The sequence below is a fragment of the Takifugu rubripes genome, chromosome 17 (assembly GCF_901000725.2).
Source record: "Takifugu rubripes chromosome 17, fTakRub1.2, whole genome shotgun sequence".
Lineage (NCBI taxonomy): Eukaryota > Metazoa > Chordata > Actinopteri > Tetraodontiformes > Tetraodontidae > Takifugu > Takifugu rubripes.
The window spans coordinates 1,491,916-1,512,354 of NC_042301.1; the positions used below are offsets into that span (position 1 = coordinate 1,491,916).

At 44.9% G+C, this 20,439-nt stretch overlaps 3 protein-coding genes and 1 pseudogene across 5 annotated transcripts; 2 read left to right on the forward strand and 2 right to left on the reverse strand.

Annotated features, from left to right (window-relative positions):
• Positions 1 to 69: 69 nt before the first annotated feature.
• LOC105417623 (uncharacterized) lies at positions 70 to 5,556 on the reverse strand. Of its 2 annotated transcripts, XM_029851088.1 has the most exons (6): positions 5,191 to 5,556; positions 4,387 to 4,513; positions 3,843 to 3,967; positions 3,682 to 3,754; positions 2,238 to 3,568; positions 70 to 2,077 (listed from the first exon to the last, which is right to left on the reverse strand). In XM_029851088.1, exons 2-6 carry the CDS (start codon positions 4,388 to 4,390, stop codon positions 596 to 598), a joined length of 3,015 nt encoding a protein of 1,004 aa, XP_029706948.1. In that variant the 5' UTR covers positions 4,391 to 4,513; positions 5,191 to 5,556; the 3' UTR covers positions 70 to 595. The 2 variants fall into 2 exon arrangements, with proteins under 2 accessions (XP_029706948.1, XP_011610695.2); XM_011612393.2 differs by lacking the exon at positions 4,387 to 4,513.
• Positions 5,557 to 6,003: 447 nt separating this feature from the next.
• On the forward strand, positions 6,004 to 10,064 carry LOC101066142 (zinc finger protein 544). Its single transcript, XM_003972006.3, has 4 exons — positions 6,004 to 6,635; positions 7,471 to 7,571; positions 7,636 to 7,735; positions 8,023 to 10,064. Exons 1-4 carry the CDS (start codon positions 6,386 to 6,388, stop codon positions 9,126 to 9,128), a joined length of 1,557 nt encoding a protein of 518 aa, XP_003972055.2. The 5' UTR covers positions 6,004 to 6,385; the 3' UTR covers positions 9,129 to 10,064.
• A 69-nt stretch (positions 10,065 to 10,133) lies between these two features.
• On the reverse strand, positions 10,134 to 11,505 carry LOC101065916 (MORN repeat-containing protein 3 pseudogene; annotated as a pseudogene).
• Positions 11,506 to 13,814: 2,309 nt separating this feature from the next.
• Positions 13,815 to 19,510, forward strand: slc25a10b (solute carrier family 25 member 10b). Of its 2 annotated transcripts, XM_011612388.2 has the most exons (12): positions 13,815 to 13,972; positions 14,132 to 14,301; positions 16,123 to 16,242; positions 16,370 to 16,484; positions 16,576 to 16,624; positions 16,727 to 16,768; positions 16,867 to 16,910; positions 16,978 to 17,048; positions 17,866 to 17,958; positions 18,030 to 18,107; positions 18,177 to 18,233; positions 18,387 to 19,510. In XM_011612388.2, exons 2-12 carry the CDS (start codon positions 14,212 to 14,214, stop codon positions 18,486 to 18,488), a joined length of 861 nt encoding a protein of 286 aa, XP_011610690.2. In that variant the 5' UTR covers positions 13,815 to 13,972; positions 14,132 to 14,211; the 3' UTR covers positions 18,489 to 19,510. The 2 variants fall into 2 exon arrangements, with proteins under 2 accessions (XP_011610690.2, XP_003972006.2); XM_003971957.3 differs by lacking the exon at positions 13,815 to 13,972 and having other exon boundaries at positions 13,985 to 14,301.
• The last annotated feature ends 929 nt before the right edge of the window (positions 19,511 to 20,439 follow it).

Sequence of the window (20,439 nt, forward strand, 5' to 3'; positions counted from 1 at the left end):
GTTGTTTTCTCACGTTTGCAGGAGTTTTACTGCCCCAAATTGAATTTAATAAAACATAAAAATCTGCGATTATGATTGTGTGTTTTTATTGAGCTGCTTTTATGAAAGACAAAATTTAACGGTGCATTGCTTAATGCTCCGGCCTGCTGTCGCGAATGACTCAAGAACAGTTCAACTTTAAACGGAATTAAAATCAATCTTGAACACCGAGTGCAAATAAACATTCAAGTTGCCATTGGCGATAATATTACAGTCTGGTCTAGTTGTGATTCAGTCTTTATATGAAATAAATGCTTTATTTAGATAACAGGAGGGAGTAGAAAAGCAACCTTCTCCAACATACATTGTTCTACCAATGTATAGTAGCAGTAGGAGTTCTGCAGAATAGCTCATTATTTTGTCTTTTGAAGACCAAAGGAAACAAAAGACAGTTTTTCACATGACAAATGAAAAACTCACATATATCTGTATATTTCCTTCATGCATCTTTTTTTAATGCCCAAAACTTTAGAACTGTAGATTTTAGCGTGGCCAAAATATCTCTTAAATACAATACAAATAAATATACTTGTGAAATAGGCACAAAAAAAACAAATTACAACTTGTTCTTAAATTTGTTTGTTTTTCTCTTAACAGCTTTTCTTTTCGTGTTAAACTGGGGCCCAACTGCGATTTTATGCACATTCTTAACGTGCTTCTTTAGGTGGCTGGATTGTGTGAAATGTTTGGGGCAATGTGTGCAGGGATGCGGTTTCTCTCCTGTGTGAATATACGTGTGTCTCTTTAGATTATTAAAGTCCAGGAATCCTTTCCCACAGTGTGGACACCAGTGTCTCTTCTCCCCATTGTGCCAACGCAAGTGCACGTTGAGGTCGACCCTCCTTATGAATTTCCTTTCGCAGAGGTCGCATTGGAACGGTTTCTCTCCCGTGTGAATTCGAATGTGCGATTCCACATCCAGCTTTGTGAAAAAGCCCTTGCTGCAGATTTGGCAAACAAAAGGTTTGATCCTTCCGTGCACCATCTGAAGATGTTTGGTGAGACTGAATCTGTAGACGAAGCCCTTCCCACATTTCTGGCAGACATGGATTCTTCCATTGCGGTGGACCCGGTCGTGCCGTTTGAGGGCTTTGGTATCGGTGAAGTATTTCCCACAGAGTCTGCAGGAAAAAGGCCGAACTGCGTGCAGGCCGACGTGGCTCTCCAGGGCGGCGCTGCTGCCGAGGACCTGACCACACTCCCCGCACTGATTCTTCAGCAGGCGGCTGCCGATGAGGGACAAAGGCTGTAATGGCGATACAACGGGCGCAGCTTTGACGGGTATGGGATGGAGGGGAACACTCGGAGGGTGAACTACGCATCTTTTAGGAGCTCTCGGAGAGTCTGTCCCTTTACCAGACACATGCTCCGAGTCCTTTTCCGTTGTTTTAACAACTGGGGGGATCCACACACCGCTGGATCTTATTTTCTTTACGGCCACGTTGCCGGGGCGATCAACCTCGAGCCCTTTCACTATATTGGCATTTGCCTTTTTAGACAACTGTTCAGGGTTGGCGTCTGTTTGCACAATAGTGGATCTAAATTGGGTATCGCCTCCATCATTTGTTCTAGTGCTCATACCACGTGTTGTCATTGTCCTACAGGAGCTTGAGGAATCTGATTGCTTTTCGTTGTCTTCCACAGAAGCTCTAACTTGATCAGAAGAACACCTCCAAGGAACAGCAGAGGCTGATCTGGCAGTACATGAGCTGCTGATATCATCTGGATCCTTGTCTTTGGGAGGAGCAGGTTCAGAAGCACCATGACAAAGTCCAGATTTCCTCGTCGGAATAGGAGAAAAGTCTGCATTTGTCTTTATAGGTGCTACAACTATTTCTGGCATGTCCATCTTCATTTCGGTGTTTTGTTGCTCCTGCTGTAGTTTCGTGCAGCTTTCAGTCTGGGTTTCTGCGTGTAGATTTGACTTACTTCGAACTTCTAAGTGGGGTTTGATGCAGTTCCTGAGTTGGGCTTTGAAACTGTCTTTTGGGAACCTTCTGCCTTTTCTTCTGCAAGTTTCTGTACAGGAAGCAGAATTCTACGAATAAAGAAAGGAGAAAAATGCATTTTACCGAAAGGATGTAATCCAAACACACCACAAACACTGCCAGGCCAAAACTCTTAATAACCGTCATAAAGCCACCAAAACTCCACACTGGTATGAGTATTAATGGTGCAAAAAAATCTAACTGAACTACCTTTTCTTGGTCTTCGGAAGCTGTTTTCTTCTCTGCAGGCTGGACAGTTGTCATGTGATTTTGGGACATATTTGGTGAACCGGTCAGAGCCGGACCACTAGTGTTGTTAACGGCTTGGGCTGACTCTTCATACACAGGTGGCGACTCCCCGGATGGCGTGGAGGCCCGCGTGCGCCCATTACAGGGTAACGCTCCAGAAGCAGAATTCTCATGATGTCCTGTATCTTGTTTCGGGGCAGAACGGTTGTCCCAGCCTGCACTCATAGACAGCCTTGAGATCAAGACTGATTCTTTGTTTGACATGAGAAAAGGAAGTCTTGTTAATCTGACCACGGCAGAGGGTTTTAGATGAAAGGTTGGCGATACTTTTAATCCTGCTTCCCTATTGAAACGGAAGCAGCTCTGTGAACATTTATTTTGCACCTTTGAAGAGGGATTATCAATGAAAGAGTTCTCAGATGTGTTATCCCCATTTTGAGAGACCGTGGGCTCCTTATATGGAGCAATCGGTGATTCCAAAGACCTCGTTATCGCCTCTGAACTAGAAATTAATCTTTCAACTGATTTGTCTGATTCTTGAATGAGAACAGTCTCTTGGCTGGGTGCCATTTTATTTTCAGTTAACACAGTTGTTCTTAAAGTGGAGGAAGCATGTTGCTGAAGTGGCTGTGGAGCAGTTGCAGGGGCAGCACTGGACACTCTGATGTGGGATTCAGTCTCACTGGGTTGTGTGAATTTTACAGTCTGTTGAGACGACTTTGCCGCTGCGACTTCCTTTATGAAAAAGCTGTGAACAGATTTGGGACTTTTGAAAGAAAGCGGTAGGGTTTGCAGGTGAGCAAGGGCTCCGTCGGTGGTCTGGAGGGCACCTGCACTGGGACCACACACAGGATCCACTGCCATCCCCTGATGAGAGGAGGAATCTTTTTCCACAGGCAAAGACATGGCTTCAACTAACAGTCTTGCATCCTGTAGGGGTACAGAAGTGTGGTGCTTCCAGGGCTGCAGTGATGGTGGTTGTGGAGCGTTCACACTTTGTGCAGGGTTTCGTAGCGGTCCACTACATCCGAGTCGGTCAAACTGGGAAGAAGCCACATCACATGGTTCTTCCTTACTGATAGCTGCCTCCTGAGGCAGATGGTTCTGGACGGACTGTTTATCAGCAAGATGTTGCGGATTACTTCCAATTTCTCTGTTTATTGATGCTCTGCCCACAACTGGACACAGCAGCATGGATGATTGTCCGTTCTCAGGCAGCTCCTTAAGTGATTCACTGGTAGTGACCGAAGGCCTTCCACTTCCAGTTTCACATGGAGAGGCCTGGCGCGTATCTAGACAGAGCGTCAAAAGACATTACAAAGGAAACCCAATACAAGACACTGATAAAATAATACCAAAATGTTGGGCTTCTACAGAAATAATAAAGTCCAATTTAATTCCCCACCTGCATCTGCATCTGCATATAAAAGATCTGCACAGCTGTGGGTGTAGGTAACTTCCTCTTGTTGCAAACCAAACTGCAAGTCAAAACAAGGATATTAATTACAGTATGATAAAAACATTTCTTTATTAAATAAAAACCCTTGTTTGAAGGTACCGACGTACCTCATCTCTGACAAGTATGCAGCCATTTCCACAGGCATCATAGTCGTGTTCTCGTAAAGCGATTTCCCGATGGCGTTGCACTGATGGGTGAAACCGTTTCACCAGTATGTTGCAGAAAGGAATACCTGCAGATAAAAACCCATGAAATCCGTCAATGTTCTGATACAAATTCAAATGTCAAGATACGACTGAAGCCACTAGAATGGTTAGACAATCAGTGCATGTGCTTGACACTCCAGTAAACTAATTATTACCCCAATAAATGGACACCTGAAGTGGATGTAAACGCATTAGTCGGACTGATACCGCCGTCTCTGCATCCGACTTAGACAAGGTCCAGCATGTTTACGATGCCTTATCGGAGTGAAACTAGACAACACGTGTGCCCGCGACCCCGGGACAAAAACACTTGGAAAAGCCGGCGTTAGCATACGGCGTTCGAGTCTGCTTCTCGAAATCAACCTGACGAGGAGGGAGAATGTGCATTTATTTGCAATAAGTGAAGCGTACTTTCCGTACGAGATGAACAATGGTGTACAATTACCCATCTTCCAGTCCTGAGAAATGCCGGCCTGCCCCTCGACTCCAGGTGTTTATAATTCAATGCAATATGTCGTCCGGAACCCGCGGGCGCCTGAACCCGCCAAAAAGACGCGTATCGCCTCCAAGTGCTGAAGAGAGGACATCTTCCCGTAAGCTATCCGACTTTGTCCGGTGCATGTAAAATAGTTTTATGTAGTAAAACCTCAACTTCTGAAACTAACGTCAACATCTATTGTAGAGGAGTCGGATATCTGAAGGTCAATAAAATCCCATTTATAGCAGCGGCTCCCAAACACCAATTTACACCAATCTTCATCTGTCTCACAAAATATTTGACCCCCATAATAATTAACATTAAAATACAGTAAAGGAGCATAACTCAGGAGATATACAGTATATATACTCACTAGGTTGAAATGAATATTAGGAAAATTAATGCTGATAATGAATAGACATAAGTGCATGTTTTTATTATTAACACAGCATCATTCTAATACTGTAATTAATATATATATATAAAGTTGACAGCTTGTCAGATTTCCTGACTTGCCATTTCTTACCAGTGTAATTTTTGATTTGACAACAACAATAACGATGATTATCTCAGGTAGACAGACTGTAATAGTTACTATTCAGAGCAGGAAGGGCACAGAAATGGTTCATAGCCAGTTATTCAGCAGGTGTCAGCAGATAAACGCTGCAGGTGACGTTCAGTTTAGCTTTAAATTTTACAAACCGAAGTTTCACATGCGTTATTTTATAGGGTTAAAAGACACTTTTATGTGCGTACAGGGCATCGACTCACCGCATTGAACCGCAACGTGACGCTTCTCTGACGGGTTATTTGCTGCACATTCAAAGTAACTACATTTGGCTCTGAGGTCGTCGTTTTCCTCCTTGATTCTGGACATTTCTGCTCTTAGTTCATCTACCATAGCTTCGAAAAGTTTGGTAGTCTCTGCGATAGCACTCTGCAGAATGCTCTCCATCACAGAGGAGCACTTCTCCTCAAAATCGTGCGCTGACATCTTGCAACGGTTTTCCTTTAATCTAACCAGAGTCCACGATGAACAACAGGGCATCTACTTAAACGCCACTTGGAACTGTGACGAACTGACAAAAATGGCTGCTATACATTTTTTATGACGCAAGAGACGTCGAGTTTTTCTTCTTTGAGACCGTAGAGACCGACCACAGCTGACGAAGCGCGCTGAAACCTCACGATCACCACCAACAGGACAAAGTGCGTCGGGCAAATAAAAGTATCGTTAAAGAAAAGCATGAATTCGAATTTACTGCACTTTTTTTTTAGCTGCCATAAGTGAATTTTGTCACAGGTAATTCATTTATTTAAAAAGAAAACAAAAACACAACTATGCAAGAGTACCAAACGGTTCACAACCGTAATTTATGTTTATAGTTAACTTGCCCAAACTCTTACACTTCCCACATTTACATGGCATCTAAAGAAAGTAGATGCATATGCATTCTATGCACGTCTTATTCCATCTTAATAGTACTAGATTATCATCCTTCCTAATGTTGACTACGGAATTTAAAAGAGCCGTCCTGCTTCCTGAAATTGTCCCAACTTGCGACCCGTAGGAAGGATGATTGTTTACAGTGTGAGGCGGAAGTGCGAGTGGAGAACGCTAAAAAATATTACCACCATCACATCTTTGTGACTAATTTATGTTTGTAACATACGTAAATTGATGTTATGCTTTCGTTAAGATGCAGACTGAAATCGTGGCTGAGTCAACGTGGGTTTGTCGGCCAGGTAGCTCAGGGACGTTACAATGTTGCGCTTCTATTGTTTGAGTCGTTTGGTTTGTTGTAGTGGAAACAAAAAACGCTCAATTTTTACCAATCGGTGGTCTCACATATGATCATTTAACATTGTAAACATTGTTTAGTGTCAAGAAATTACCCCGTTTGTACCGATTTGGACGGAAAGTTTTCTTATCTTTCTGGGGAAAACCACACGTTTAATTAACGTGATGGCTGAGACTATAGCAAATTTCCAGTCCCAACTTTCTGGTGTCATGGAAACGGTCTTCAAGGCTGCCATATTTGAAATCACCCGGCTGGTTGAGGACAGCTTTTTGGAAGAGATGAACCGGTGCAGGGAGCAGGTCGAGTCCCTGAAGAAGCGACTCAAGTGGTCCGAGGGTCGACGCAATGAAGGAGACGGACGAGGGAGATGCAAAGACTGCGGGAGAAGAGGGGTGTCTGGGGAGAAGGATCCAGGCGAGTCTGCGCTTCAATCTACCTTCTTATGCATCCATCCATCCATGCATGCATCCATCCATCATCCATACATGCATGCATCCATCATCCATCCATGCATCCATCCATGCATCCATCATCCATCCATGCATGCATCCATACATGCATCCATCATCCATACATGCATGCATCCATCATCCATCCATGCATGCATCCATCCATCATCCATGCATCCATCCATCCATACATGCATGCATCCATCCATACATGCATGCATCCATCCATCCATACATGCATGCATCCATCCATCCATCTCCAAAAAGAAAGTTCACATATTTTATGATAAAATTACAGAAATGTGAGGCTCATTATTGCATGAATTATGTGCAGACTGTTCAGTGTGAAACTTCTTTGTGGACTTTCCAGAATATGATGTCGTAGATCTGCAACCAGACAATGGTAAAAATAGATTATGTAAATGTTCCTTTTCCTCCCAAACCTACAAAAATCTGATTTTTTTTTTCAAGGCTCTAACAAAACAGGTGCTGTTCAGTAAAGTAGGTAAATTATTGGAGCAAAAAAACATGGAGGGTTTCTGTTAAAGCTGCAAACAACCAAGGAATTAAACACAGAGATACTCTGTTTAAGTAAAAGTCAACGTCATCATTAAGTCCACGGGTCTCAGCATTACTTTAAGGCAACAATCCAAAATGTTTCTCTGTCATGGCATTTTTTTTCAGTCTGTCTCCACCTCTTACGCGTGTCGGTTGACTGACTCCCACGTCCTGCTTGTTAATAGTGAACAGCTTCGAATTAAAAGGTAATTTATTCTGCTCGTTTTCATCTTCTGTTGCAGTTAAAAGCCTTAAAGAGGAGAACATCCTACAGGAAGTCATGAATAGTTCCCAGGACAGAACAGATCAGGAGACAAGCCAAGAAACAGAAGAGCCCTCTAAGGTAGAGAATGGCGCATTTCTTCCTTCCTTCCTTCCTTTCTCACATCATGCTTTTTTGTTTTCAGTATGAAGTTACTCAAGGTGAAAATCTGGATAAACTGCTGAAGGAGGAGGCCTTCAGGCTCACGCCAGAGTCCCGAGAGGGATGGGAAGTCCGTTTGGAAGGTCAGTGCATTCATACTGCATTTGGAGATGCTTGTGGTGTTCCCAGCCTTCCTTGGGGTCCTCGGGGCTGCTGTTAACCAGTGCCAGATGCAAGGAATTAAAAAAAGTACTTGGATGTATAATTTGTCCAGCAAGGTGATAATATAACTTAATGTATATGCTTTTACTGGGAGTTTTGGGAGTTTACTGTTTATTGTGCCTCAGAAAACTCTTATCTTACAATCTACAACCCACAAATCTCAATAAGTTCTTATTACAGCTTTGGTTTTTTTTGTTTTACCTCTCAGAATCATCAGACCTTCCAGGAACCAGTAAATCATACAGTGACCACAAGTTCAATGAGAACACGGAAGCTAGTTTCAGCCAGATAGAACCAGTTGGAGATGGATCCACGGGCAATCCTTCAGATCCCCATTTCCTGAACAGGAGTGGTATGGAAAACATGGGTTGCTTTGGAAAGAATGATTATGGAGGTGGCGTTACGACAGATGCGACTACTTTGGGGGGGCTACAAGGATCACCATCCAATATGAATGAGAATCTAAGCTTCATGGGGCGCTATGAGAATGATGTAGAAGGACAAGACAGAACTGAGCCACAGACCTACCTGGCAGGCATTCTTCAGAATAGAATGGGCACTGCCAGTTCACCTGCAGGTTCTCCTTCAAGGGCTGAGATTGGTGTTACTGGAGAGTTCAGCTGTCTGTTGATCAATGAAGAAGGTTATCTGCAGGACACAAACGAACTATATCCTGGAAATGCATCTGGTGCGTCAAGCCTCAGGCCCAGTCTCAGAGGACAAGACGTGCACTTTGATTGCCCTTCAGACAGTAAGCCAGACACATATGAGCCTTCAGGTGCATACAGGGACAGAGGGGGGAGGAGACAGTCCTGTAGCCAGCCTTCCATGTCTTCTGAATCAGCCTCACCAAAGATCTATAAGCATGGGCACAAAGGCCCTGGACAGGGACCGTCATACAAATGTATGCAGTGTGGAAAGACCTTTGCTCAAGCTTCTAACTTCAAGATCCACCAGAAACTTCACTGTAGGCCAGGCTTCCATTTCTGCAGCCAGTGTGGTAAACAGTTCCCATCGTACAATGACCAAAAGACTCACGAGTGTAGCCAAGCATGCAAACCGTACTGCTGCTCCATGTGTGGGAAGAAGTTCAGCCGGCTGTGGAACCTGAAACTACACTGGAGAATCCATACGCAGGAGAAACCTCACCGGTGCACCATGTGTGACAAGAGCTTCACCCGGGCGGACATACTAAAGGTTCACCAGCGGACCCACACGGGGGAAAGACCCTACATTTGCAGCATCTGCGGCCTCAGCTTCAAACGACTGGATCACCTGAAATCGCATCAGCGCAAACACATGACTGACCTCTGAGAGCTACGACTGTAATTGAAGCTGTCATGTGAAAAGGGGGCGCGTTCTATACATTTGGGTGTCACAACCAGTTAAGTCACAGCCCTTTTCTCACAACTACCTTAAATGGAGCCTGTGACCTTTTTGACACTCGCTCTTTTAGACTGTTGTAAAAGTTGTTCCACCTCTCAGCTGGAATGGGAGATGTTTGGGAAATCAACAGGAATAACAGGAACAATAACGGGAAAATGATCTACTGGCAATTTATTAATTTTCCTCTGTTACAAACAAATTTGCCTCCTAGGTGCTTTACAGAATCCCAGGGCCTGACCCCCAACAAGCAACAGTGGCAAGGAAGAACTCCCGTTTAACAGGAAGAAACCGTGAGCAGGACCAGGCTCACGTGGAGCGAGAGTGTACTGCTGATGGCAGCCACTGAAAACATTTTCGTATTAAGAGTTTCAGGGATTAAGAGGAATTCACTACCCCAGCAACAAGAGAAATCATCCCTTTGTGAATTGTCTGCAGGTAAAACGTTGTAAAAGTGTGGGGGGCACCAAAGTAATGATAATTATCCTACATTTAGTTAGTACTTGTTCCATACATTGGAAAATGTGTAATTTGACAGGATTTAAGGGCAGGTTGGGCTTGAAAATCCCCGTTGTTGAGCCCATCCTCTGGAGAAGGATGCTGCCAGTTAAATCTCTGAAATCACAGTATTGGTGTGTCTTTGTGTTGTTTTGTGTTATTAAAAAGAGGGCTGAGCTAAAGCAGAGTTCTCGCCTATTTCATTAAAAGGCCCGAATGGCATGAAACACATTTACTTTCTGCGCGGTACATATATGAAACGGTCCTCCTGAGCCTACTAACTCCCAGCATGAGGGAAGCGAAGCAGTCCTGCATCATCTGCAGCTCACACAATAATAAATTTAATAACGACACAAATACATTTAATGGGTAAAATGGCAGAGCTCAGAGCAATCGTGATGATTCTTTTCAACAATTAGACTGAATAACCTTCAGGAGTCTTCTAAATGACATGAAATACTTTATTAAAAGCATCAGTATGCATCACTTGACAGTGGTGATCATCAGTGTGTAGTCTTTGCTGCTAACTTAGTAACCTAATAAAACAATAACATTTCATGACTGCACTGTTTGCATCCCACAACGGTACCGTGCAGGAATTCAGTGGGTTCCAGAGCGTGACCCATAATCCCCGTTCATACACTATTTATTGCAGTCGCCAGGTCGCCGCCTGGTTTTGGCTCCACCCCCATCAGTGACGGCACCACTCTGGGTCGCCCCCCCTTAATCTGGGTATCTAGTGGGCCCATAGTGCCGCAACCCGATGACTCAAAAGTGGTTTAATGTGAACAAGGTTTTAGGAGTGTTTTAAACACATCTTAGTGGTCGTGTCTCCACCACGGGACCGGATCCCCTTGGACCCTTGGCGGTTTGATCGCCGCCAAGGGTCCAAGGGTGTTAAGAGGGGGGTCTTCATTAGCTGAGCAGTCCAACCCAAATCAAGCTTTGACTCAAACAGAGCTTTCTGTTTGGGTGTTTAACTCCAGCAAGATCTCCTCTTCCTCATGTCATTTTTGGCACCTCCCCAAGACCTGAAGGTTTCTTGGGGAGGAAGACAGTCGTGCAGCATGTGCTATTACATACTGAGCATTGTAAAGCCATATCAAAGAGCTCCCGATCCGCTAGGGGCTAACCTGTAGAAGTGCTGGCCCATTTAAACCATTGGATTCCACATCTGGAGGATCTCAATGCAGGACTGAATGTTCTGATTCCTCGCTTCAAATTCTGAGTCTGACAGTTGCTGCAGGCTGGTAGGCGAGCCGTCCACCCAGACGCCTTCGAAATAACGGCGTTTGCTGTGAGAGTAGCACGATCCGTTTCCGTCCTTCGAACCGGCGCTCCAGTTGCCTACGTAAATGTTTTTATTTGCGTAGTACATGATGCCTTGTCCGTGTTGCAGATCATTCAACCACTGTCCTGCGTAAACGTCTCCGTTGGGATAATACATCCTTCCCCAGCCATTCCGATGGTCCTTAGCCCACTGACCGTCATAAATTGTGGAGTCATCGTCGAAGTAGAGTCCCATCCCGTGCTTCTTTCCATTTTTCCAATGTCCAGCGTACCTCACTATGTAATCTTTCAATTTTGGGTCGAGCACTTTTTGAGTACCTTCTCCGTCAGGCTTTCCATATTTCCAAAATCCTACGTACATGGAACCAGTCTTGGACCAAATTTGGGTTCCATAACCGTGTTTTTTATCATCCAGCCACTCGCCTGTGTATTCGTTGACTGAATAATTGTCGACTGAGAACACTTTATGATGTAGTCCATTTTTCTTTGCCATTTCCTCTCTCATGGTGGATCCCTTTACTGGTTCTCTTTTGTTTGCTACGGTTGGTAAAGTTTTCTCTTTTACCTTTGTAGCAGATTCTTTTGCTTCTTTGTTTGCTACAGCTGGTAAAGTTTTCTCTTTTACCTTTGTAGCAGATTCTTTGTTTGCCACAGCTGGTAAAGTTTTCTCTTTTACCTTTGTAGCAGATTCTTTGTTTGCCACAGCTGGTAAAGTTTTCTCTTTTACCTTTGTAGCAGATTCTTTTGCTCCTTTGTTTGCCACAGCTGGAGACTTTTTCTGGTTTCGTTTCATGGCCGATTCCTTTTCTCTCTGTTTGTTCGCCACAGTTGGTGCCATTTTATCTTTCAGTTTTGTGGCATATTCTCTCTCTGTGTGAACCTTGGCCATAGTTGTATAATGATATAATATATATTTTCCTGCATACAAAGTTAATCATAAAGTGACAGTTAAATTTTATGTTATCAAAGGGCAACATCAAAGCAATAAGCTCCATTTGTGTTTTTGGTTTAAAGTGAGGCAGTTCAATAACTTAAAGGCCTCAAATACATCAAATATATCTTTAATTGATGTTAGCTATGAGGTATTTTTACGTATATGCAATTCCCCTCACGTTTAAAACATCAGTTAATTACCTCTGCCAAGGAGGTATTGTGGCCAGCAGCATTTGTTAGCAAAATAATGAATGGATTTTCATGATTGTTTTTGGTAAATTTTGATAATGCCAATTGCAAATCAACACAAACCCACTCAGCACACGTGACACACGCAGCAGAGGATCCTACAGGAACCCCGCACCATCAGCTATAGCTCGTTTTATATCAGTGTGACTGGATATTAAGCACGCTAGACGTCTGAGTCCAGCCATCACCAGCGTCTTTGAGGTCTTCACACTTAATGACCCAGCTGTCGCCGAGCGTAAGACTGCCTGTTCCTGGATCGGGGGAGGAGAGCAAAACCAGTTGGCAACTTGGCTTTGGCTAAAATCATGTAGTGCGAACAGGGCTTAGCGTGCTTGATATCCAGTTGGGTTAGACAGGAAAAAGGCCGCTAATGCCAAGGACAAGACGAGCACAGTGCAACATGCAGCCGCATGATATTGATAATAGCTTGTCAAATGCTGTAGACACTGACGCAGATTTGGGTGTGTGTGTGTTGGGGGGGTTTGTAACAGGTGTTATTGCCTGTTTACTGCTGGTAGCAGGTGTTCCCAGGCATTGGCTTAGAAAAAATGTGTTTGGAGAGGTCAGACCTCTGGTGAGCATATGAGCATGTCATGGTTGGAGGTGATCCGTTCTCTCAGGTCATCTGTACAATGCCAGTTAACAAAGGCAGCATGCCTGCATGTATGAGAATAAATTAGTAAAATGGTCTAAAGGCACCCACGTGAGGGGACAGGCCATGTTTTGCTGCTGGAAAATGACCAATTAAAGGCAGCAACTGGAAAAACAAACCATGAGGTAAAAAGAATGTCTCCAGAGGTCAGAGACAGGAGCGTAGATCCAGAGGATGTTAACATTTAACTCAGAAACCTACTGAGACATGACAGAAACACCATCATTGGCCTATTTCAGCCCCACATAGGTGGTGATGCTATAAGAGGGTGCAAGAAAACCACTTCCTCCATCGAGACGCAGCTTTATGTGGTCTCAAATGAGCGTTACATTTTCCATGAATACCTATAGTGGTGGCATGTAACTAGGAAATGTGACCATGAGCCACTCACAACACCCTCCCTGCAGCACACCATGCTTCCACATTACAAAAATATAACATAACTTATCCACAGACCGGGAACGGACATCCCAGTGGCTGGAATGATGTCCAGAAAGTCACAGTTCACTTACAGGAGACTCAGGTACACACTATCATCAGCACATCAAAACCAGTCAAGGACAGACGGTCGGCACCTTCTCTTGTGGATCAGCATACACCTGCCGTACAGAACCCTGAGATCAGCGAGGACCATAACTCTGGAGAGAACTGAAACCTTCCCCGGGTTCCGGACATGAGCCTTGTCTCCACACAACGCATGGCGAGGCCGTTAAGCCAAGGCAGGTCCTGGACTGGACTCCTGACTGACTGTAAAGGGTGCATGAAGAATGCTAAGAGTTTATGGTGCTTTGTTTCTTCTCTTATGTGCCTTCGGCCTATATAGTCATATTTGCATTGCAACTTGAGATTGTTTATTGCCGTTTCTTGCATAAGCTTTCGTTTTTCTTTTTTCTGAAAGAGAAATGTAACATTCATAACCGCTACAGCAGGACTTTTATTTTGAAATGCGAATGGACAGGAACTGGGTAGAGCTAGTGGATGAAGTATCTGTGTGCAGAGTGGAAGAAGACAAAGCAATAAAGAAAAAAGAAGAAAGGAGGGCAGAGGGCAGAGGGCAGAGGGCACAACCGATGCCCCAGACGATCGCGCGCCTCGTTTCTTTAGCGTCGACCTAGAGTCACCAAACGAGAGGGAGGCTCCTTCCTGCACGCAGGCAATTGGCTGCTTCTGTCCGGGGCAACTTCCACGCTCGTGCGCTCTCACGTGCATGCACGCGATGTGTCTAGGCCGTGCGTGTGGCCCGCGGATGTTCAGCGCGTTCTCTTAGCGAAATGTTTGAAGGTTAACGTCGCTGCTCTGCTGCTCCTCGCAGGCCACGACCCGGGTGGGGAGAGCTGACGTGTCGAGCGCGCGCGGCTGCAGCTTCGGGGCTTGACGGCGCCACGCGGAACCATGGCCGAGACTCGCGTGTCCCGGTGGTACTTCGGCGGGCTGGCGTCGTGCGGGGCAGCGTGCTGCACGCACCCGCTGGATCTGGTCAAGGTGAGGGACAGATGGTGGAGCGGGGACCCGGACAGACAGGACAGCTGTTCCCAGCCTCCAGAGGCGCCAGGCCGCGGTTCCTGGTCCCACCTCTGCTCGGTGGCGTGGAGGAAGTAAAATCGGCTGTAGAACGGCCAGTTTTAGCACAATCTAATGTCAATCAGCAGTATTTAAAGTAGACATTTTTCAGTATGCAAGAAAAATGGAACATATTGATTTTTTTGATTAAGTGAGCATAATTTTTTTTATCCCTTCCTGGATAGATAGATAGATAGATAGATAGATAGATAGATAGATAGATAGATAATGCACATAGGACACTACAAAGGCAAAGTAAGACTAAACATAGGAAACACTTGCAGGCAGCAGCTGGTCCCAAAAAACCAAGATGGCAATAAAATGGTGGCATTAAAATGAAGAAGCTTGTGCAAACTTTCTTATGCATGAGCAGAAATTTATGGGTGTGTCTGATAGTGACTGAAGAGGCTCTAAGGGGGTCGCAGGTATCTCGTTGTTACTTGCTCGTGCTAAATTTAAACGCGATGCCTAAAATACACGACGCGGCTTCCATTGTATGTCTGCTTTTGCTAAGTTGTGCAATAAAAGTTGAGGAACGTCATTCGCTGGACTCCGGTGGAGCAAACTCGTGCTCAGGAAGTCATGTGGGGTGTAAATCAAATGAAGCCAGACGTGCGCGGCAGATTTCCACAGCAGTTTTTTCCCCGCGGAACTTTGCGCCCATATATTGATTTTTCCAATCGCATTACGCTTATCCAGGTTGTTGTGTGTGCACGTGGTGACACCTGATCCAAAGCTTTTGAAGCTGACCTCCCTGACCTCTTGTGCGCTCACACGGGTCGTTTCGTCCCCTGATCACGGGTGGCGACATTCGCGGGGTTTTGTGCTGCTGTGCACGGCTGTTGAAATATTTCACCACAGTCATGGTGAACGGTGAGATCTCTATCACCTCCACACAGTTATGAGTGCTCTCCATGTGTTCGTGAGGACCTGGGCCTGAGCTCCTCACTCTGCCCCTGGGTCCAGAACGTTCTGTCGGACAGATCACAGGTGGCGAGCACACCTCCAGCCCTCACATCTTCAGGGTTGGTGCCCCCCCGGGCGCCATCCTGACTCCTCTACTCTCCATGGGGGTGGCACTGACCATTCCTACACACCATTCTCACTCCTCCAAACAAGCACTTAACATAAATCCATACTGCTACAGTTTTACTCTTGGATAAATACCCCGTATAGTTGTATTATGTGTTATCTGCTATGTCAGATTTAGATGTATACCATGTCTTTTCTTCTGTACATGCCTTTTGTTCTATTGTTCGTTTGCCCAGTAGAGCGTGTTGTACATTCATATGTTGCACATGATCAAGAATCTTGAGTGTTGTCATAGATTTTGTACATTTAAAACAAGCATATAGTGCATATCTGCTTGTTTTTGTCTTTCTGCTGCTGGAAGCATTGGATTTTTCCTTTTTCCTCTTATAAATGATTATCTTAGACTACCGTAGCTTAACCTTTGTGTGGACAAACAAGGCAGCGTGAAAAACATGGTTTTATTTTCTGGACTTTAGTCCTACTGAACCATAGGACAAAGGTCACATTTCAGAGCCTGTGATGTCCTGTGATGGACAGCGGGAGTTAGACAAGGAAGCAGGACCTGTTCCTCTTTTTCAAAGAAGCTGCTAGAATTTTAAAAGGCCAAATAAAAAGCACCTTATATTTCGTAAATACAGGAAATGCCCCAGTAGAGGCGAGGTGGAAGCTGTCATTTTATGCTGCAAAGCTGATCGATGGGTGTTGTTCCAGGTGCACCTGCAGACCCAGCAGGAGGTGAAGAGGAGGATGATGGGGATGGCCATCCATGTGGTGAAGAACGACGGCCTGTTGGCTCTTTACAACGGCCTCTCTGCCTCCCTCTGCAGACAGGTCTGTTAGGAAGTTCTCCTGTCAAACGTGTGTGTTGTCACAGACAAAGCATCTTAATTTGAAGGATATTGAAATGTGATTGTCACCCCCCCCACCCCCCCCCCCCCATCTCCTCCCCTCCCCTCAGATGTCTTATTCTCTCACCAGATTTGCTATTTATGAGACGGTGAGGGACATGCTGGGCAGCAAAAATCAGGGCCCCATGCCCTTTTACCAGAAGATCATGCTGGGAGCTTTTGGAGGTGCGCACGCACACACACACATACACACACACACACACACACACACACACTGTGTCACCCACCCACAATCTTTCTCTGACGATGCATCCAGGGTTCACTGGTGGCTTTGTTGGAACACCGGCCGACATGGTGAACGTCAGGTGAGCTGAGCTTTATCCCGTCACACCTAAGTGTTGGGGCAGCAGTTACCCCCCCACCCCCCACCCCCCCATAAAACCAACACAGAATCGTTTTGTCTCCAGAATGCAGAATGACATGAAAATGCCCCCAGAACTGAGGAGAAAGTGAGTGTTTTAAATGGATTTTTAAATAAATGTGGAATGTCCTTTTCCCAAATCCTTCGTTGAAACAGAAAAATAAAACGCCTCTGTTTGCTGTTTAGCTACAAACACGCCATCGATGGACTTTACAGAGTCTTCAGAGAAGGTAACTACACAGGCCTTTTCACTTGTACCAGACCGATGTCTCATCTCACCCCTGACCTTGTCCCCAGAGGGCACGAGAAGACTGTTCTCAGGAGCCACCATGGCCTCCAGCAGAGGAGCGGTGGTCACTGTGGGACAGGTACGCTGTAGAGCTATCGGCTCCCTTTCATGGTCACTTTACCCTAATTAAAGCAGTAACGGATTCCCAAAGCAACATTAATGTTTATGCTCATTAAATTCAGACGGTCCTAAATGTTAACAAGGTTAAATTAAAGGCACATTCACTTAGCTGGTCAGTAATCATTCCCCTGGACGAGCGTCCTACGTGTTTAATGAATAATTTATGATATTAATCCCTTACACAGCTTCACTTGCTCATCTTTATGAAAGTCGACATACTGCCAACTTCAGGGGGTTGAACTGACCCTGCTCAGACAAGATGTGGGCAGTCATTTATCAATGACATGTCCCATCTAATCATAATGTACTCTTTAGAATATATGCTTGCACCCACCCCTTACTCTAGTCTGAGGCACCCAACTGCTGGCCAGTGGGTGGGGCTCACCTGAGCACCGGGCCTCATGGGAAATGGGGGTGGAAACCGAAATCATGGACCAGCAGGACGATGGTAGTGTTATTACTAATTACTGCACAGGGTCTGCCAAAATTAGAAGTGATATTTAACAACCATCCACCCTGACTGTTGTTGTGTTTAATCCAGTCCACTGTTTTTGTACGGAATATAAAAAAAACAAAAAAACAAGAGTGCTACACAAATAAATAAAATATAGTGATAGGTTGGAGCACTGCTGGTTGTAGCCGCCAGGGGGAGCCAAATACCAATTGAGCACATGCGGTAGTTGATGAGCAAGCCAACCATATTTATTCTATACAACCACATATTTATGACCAATAAGTTATTTTTAATACAACACACTATTTTTCCCCACCCTCAGTTGGCATGTTATGACCAGGCCAAGCAGCTGGTCCTGGGAACAGGTTTGATGGGAGATAACATTCTTACACACTTTCTCTCCAGCTTCATTGCCGTAAGTATCAGCTTTTACTGGCGTCTTGAGTGTGAGCGCAATGTTTCTATCACTAAAGTGTTTGTCTGCAGGGGGGCTGCGCCACGTTCTTGTGTCAACCTTTGGATGTTATGAAGACCAGGCTGATGAGCTCAAAGGGTGAATACACGGTGAGTAAAACTAGCTTCTCCTCCATTGGCCCATCATTTCTTCCTAATCTAGTGTCTCTCTGCTCTCAGGGAGTGACGCACTGCATACGGGAAACTGCTAAACTTGGTCCTCTGGCCTTTTATAAGGTGATATAAAACTTACTGCCTGAACTAATTTGTGATACATTTAACTACAATAACATTTGGGGTTTTTTTTACTGTCTGGAAAAGAAACCGATGAGGCAGATTATGAAAGATAAGAGCTCCTCAGCATCTGATGCCACATGTTTTCTTCGGCAGGGTCTTGTTCCAGCAGGTATCCGCTTGATTCCTCACACTGTTCTCACCTTCATCTTCCTCGAGCAGCTAAAGAAACACTTTGGCATTCGGATCGTCTCCTGAACACGCCGTGGGGCTCTTCGTTAGAGGGAAATTAGTGGACTTGTCCTCTTTCCTCGTGGCCTTGGAATTAGCTGAGGGGAGAGCAGATGTTGGCTGTGGATATAAAATGAGATCCTTTAGTGTTGATGTAGGTTTCATGATCATTTCATTCATAATCAGATTGAGATTAATCCCTAATTAAGATGCAGTGGCTCTGTTTTCTTCTGATTGAATGCTTACTTCCTGTGCCAGTGTCTCAGTCCTGTGTGGCTCTTCCTGTCCAGGACTGGGTTTGTGTTTAATGTGCAGTAATCTTCTCATTGGGGTTATCAATTGTTAACATGCTGAGCATTCCTAACACACGCTGATGCCCAACGTTGTGACTGATCTTATTTTTTTTCAATTTAGTTGTTGTTTTTTTTACTTGCGTGACTTAATTCAGTGTTTTAGCAGTGATCAACCACTAAAATGTCTTTGACGTGCTGAGTGTCCTCTGTCTCATTCCAATGCTGTTGTCACTTTTTAAACACCTGAGAAAAGAGGACCAAGTTTGCTGACGTCCTGGTCAAGGAACCCGAGACTGAATTCTTTTTGCATAGTGCCAGTGGAACAACGTCTTCATCTCAAAGTTTTTGCTGTTTAGACCACAGTTGCCTGTGTGTCGTGGCTCATGATGCTTCTGTAAAGGTGCGTTACTGGCAAACTTGCTGAATAGATGGTTCCAATTTCCTCACTTGAGATTCTTAGTCGTGTGTTTAAAGCTGCGCTGCGTTCTTGTGCCTGCTCGTCTTGTTGCCTTACAGCGTGTGTCCACCAGGGGGCAGGTTCTCACCTTTAAATGCTGATTACGCAATAATCTGAGAATCCCGATGTTCGCGTTTACCAGAAACCTGATATTCCCTAAATCAGCTATGTTTCAGGACTCCTTCCATGCAACACAGGTAAACGGCAACACCAAACAGGGCTCTGCGTGCTGTGAATGAGCATTTTGTGAATCGCTGAGTAATGATTTGCCAATAAAAGTACTAATATATGAAAAGCGACACAGATGTGTTTTTTGTTGGGTGCCAGTGACCTAAAGTATTCTCCATACTGTTCTGTAGTTTTGGTGCACCTACAAAATACATGTGTAGTATTTGACAGATGTCAATGCTATTTTAGATTCTTGACGCTAATTAAGTCACGAATGAATTCCAATCTGCAAAACGTCCACCAGAGGAGGGTCGATGAGATGGAAGAATGCTGAGGATGAACCTGGCAGGCACGTGGAGAGAGGACACAAAGTTAGTTGACATGAGACAAGAGGACGGGGGACGAAAGGGAGGGGGGACGGATCATTGTAAAAAGCTGAAAGAAGTGATTTCTTGTCCTATTCAAGCAAAAGAGCCAGTAAGAGGCCAAACCAAAAGAGCATGTTGCACGTGCATCCTTGTTTTTTAATCATTGTTTCTACACTGACTGCTTGCTGGCCAGTCTACTCACGTCTGAGCAGTGAACCCATGTCTTGATTGATTGTGATAAGGATCTACACGCTTTGTGCTCCAGGGCCGGGAAGGTGTGAGCAGACAGGTAAAAGCTGGAGCGCAGAAACAAAACATGCGTGATTTATTCCCCTCCGAAAAGCTGTACCCAGCAGCACACACGTGCAATATTAATGTGGCGCGCACCCCTGGAAACGTCCTTTAGGCTCCCGGCAAAGCCAAAAGTGACATTAGAGGCAATTTTTGGCCTCATTTTTCTTGAGGTGAACATTAAATTGAGTCTGATTCCAGGATCTTCCACATCCCAACGACCAGCGTTGCTATGCAGAGCTGCAGCCCACCAGCTCGCACCGTGAGCTGGAACCACCCACCATTAATTCAGCTGTTCCCCCTTTATCTGTTAACATCATCCATCACATGTAGAGCATTCATGTCCTCACACACACACACACACACACACACACACACACACACACACATTGCACTGCGTC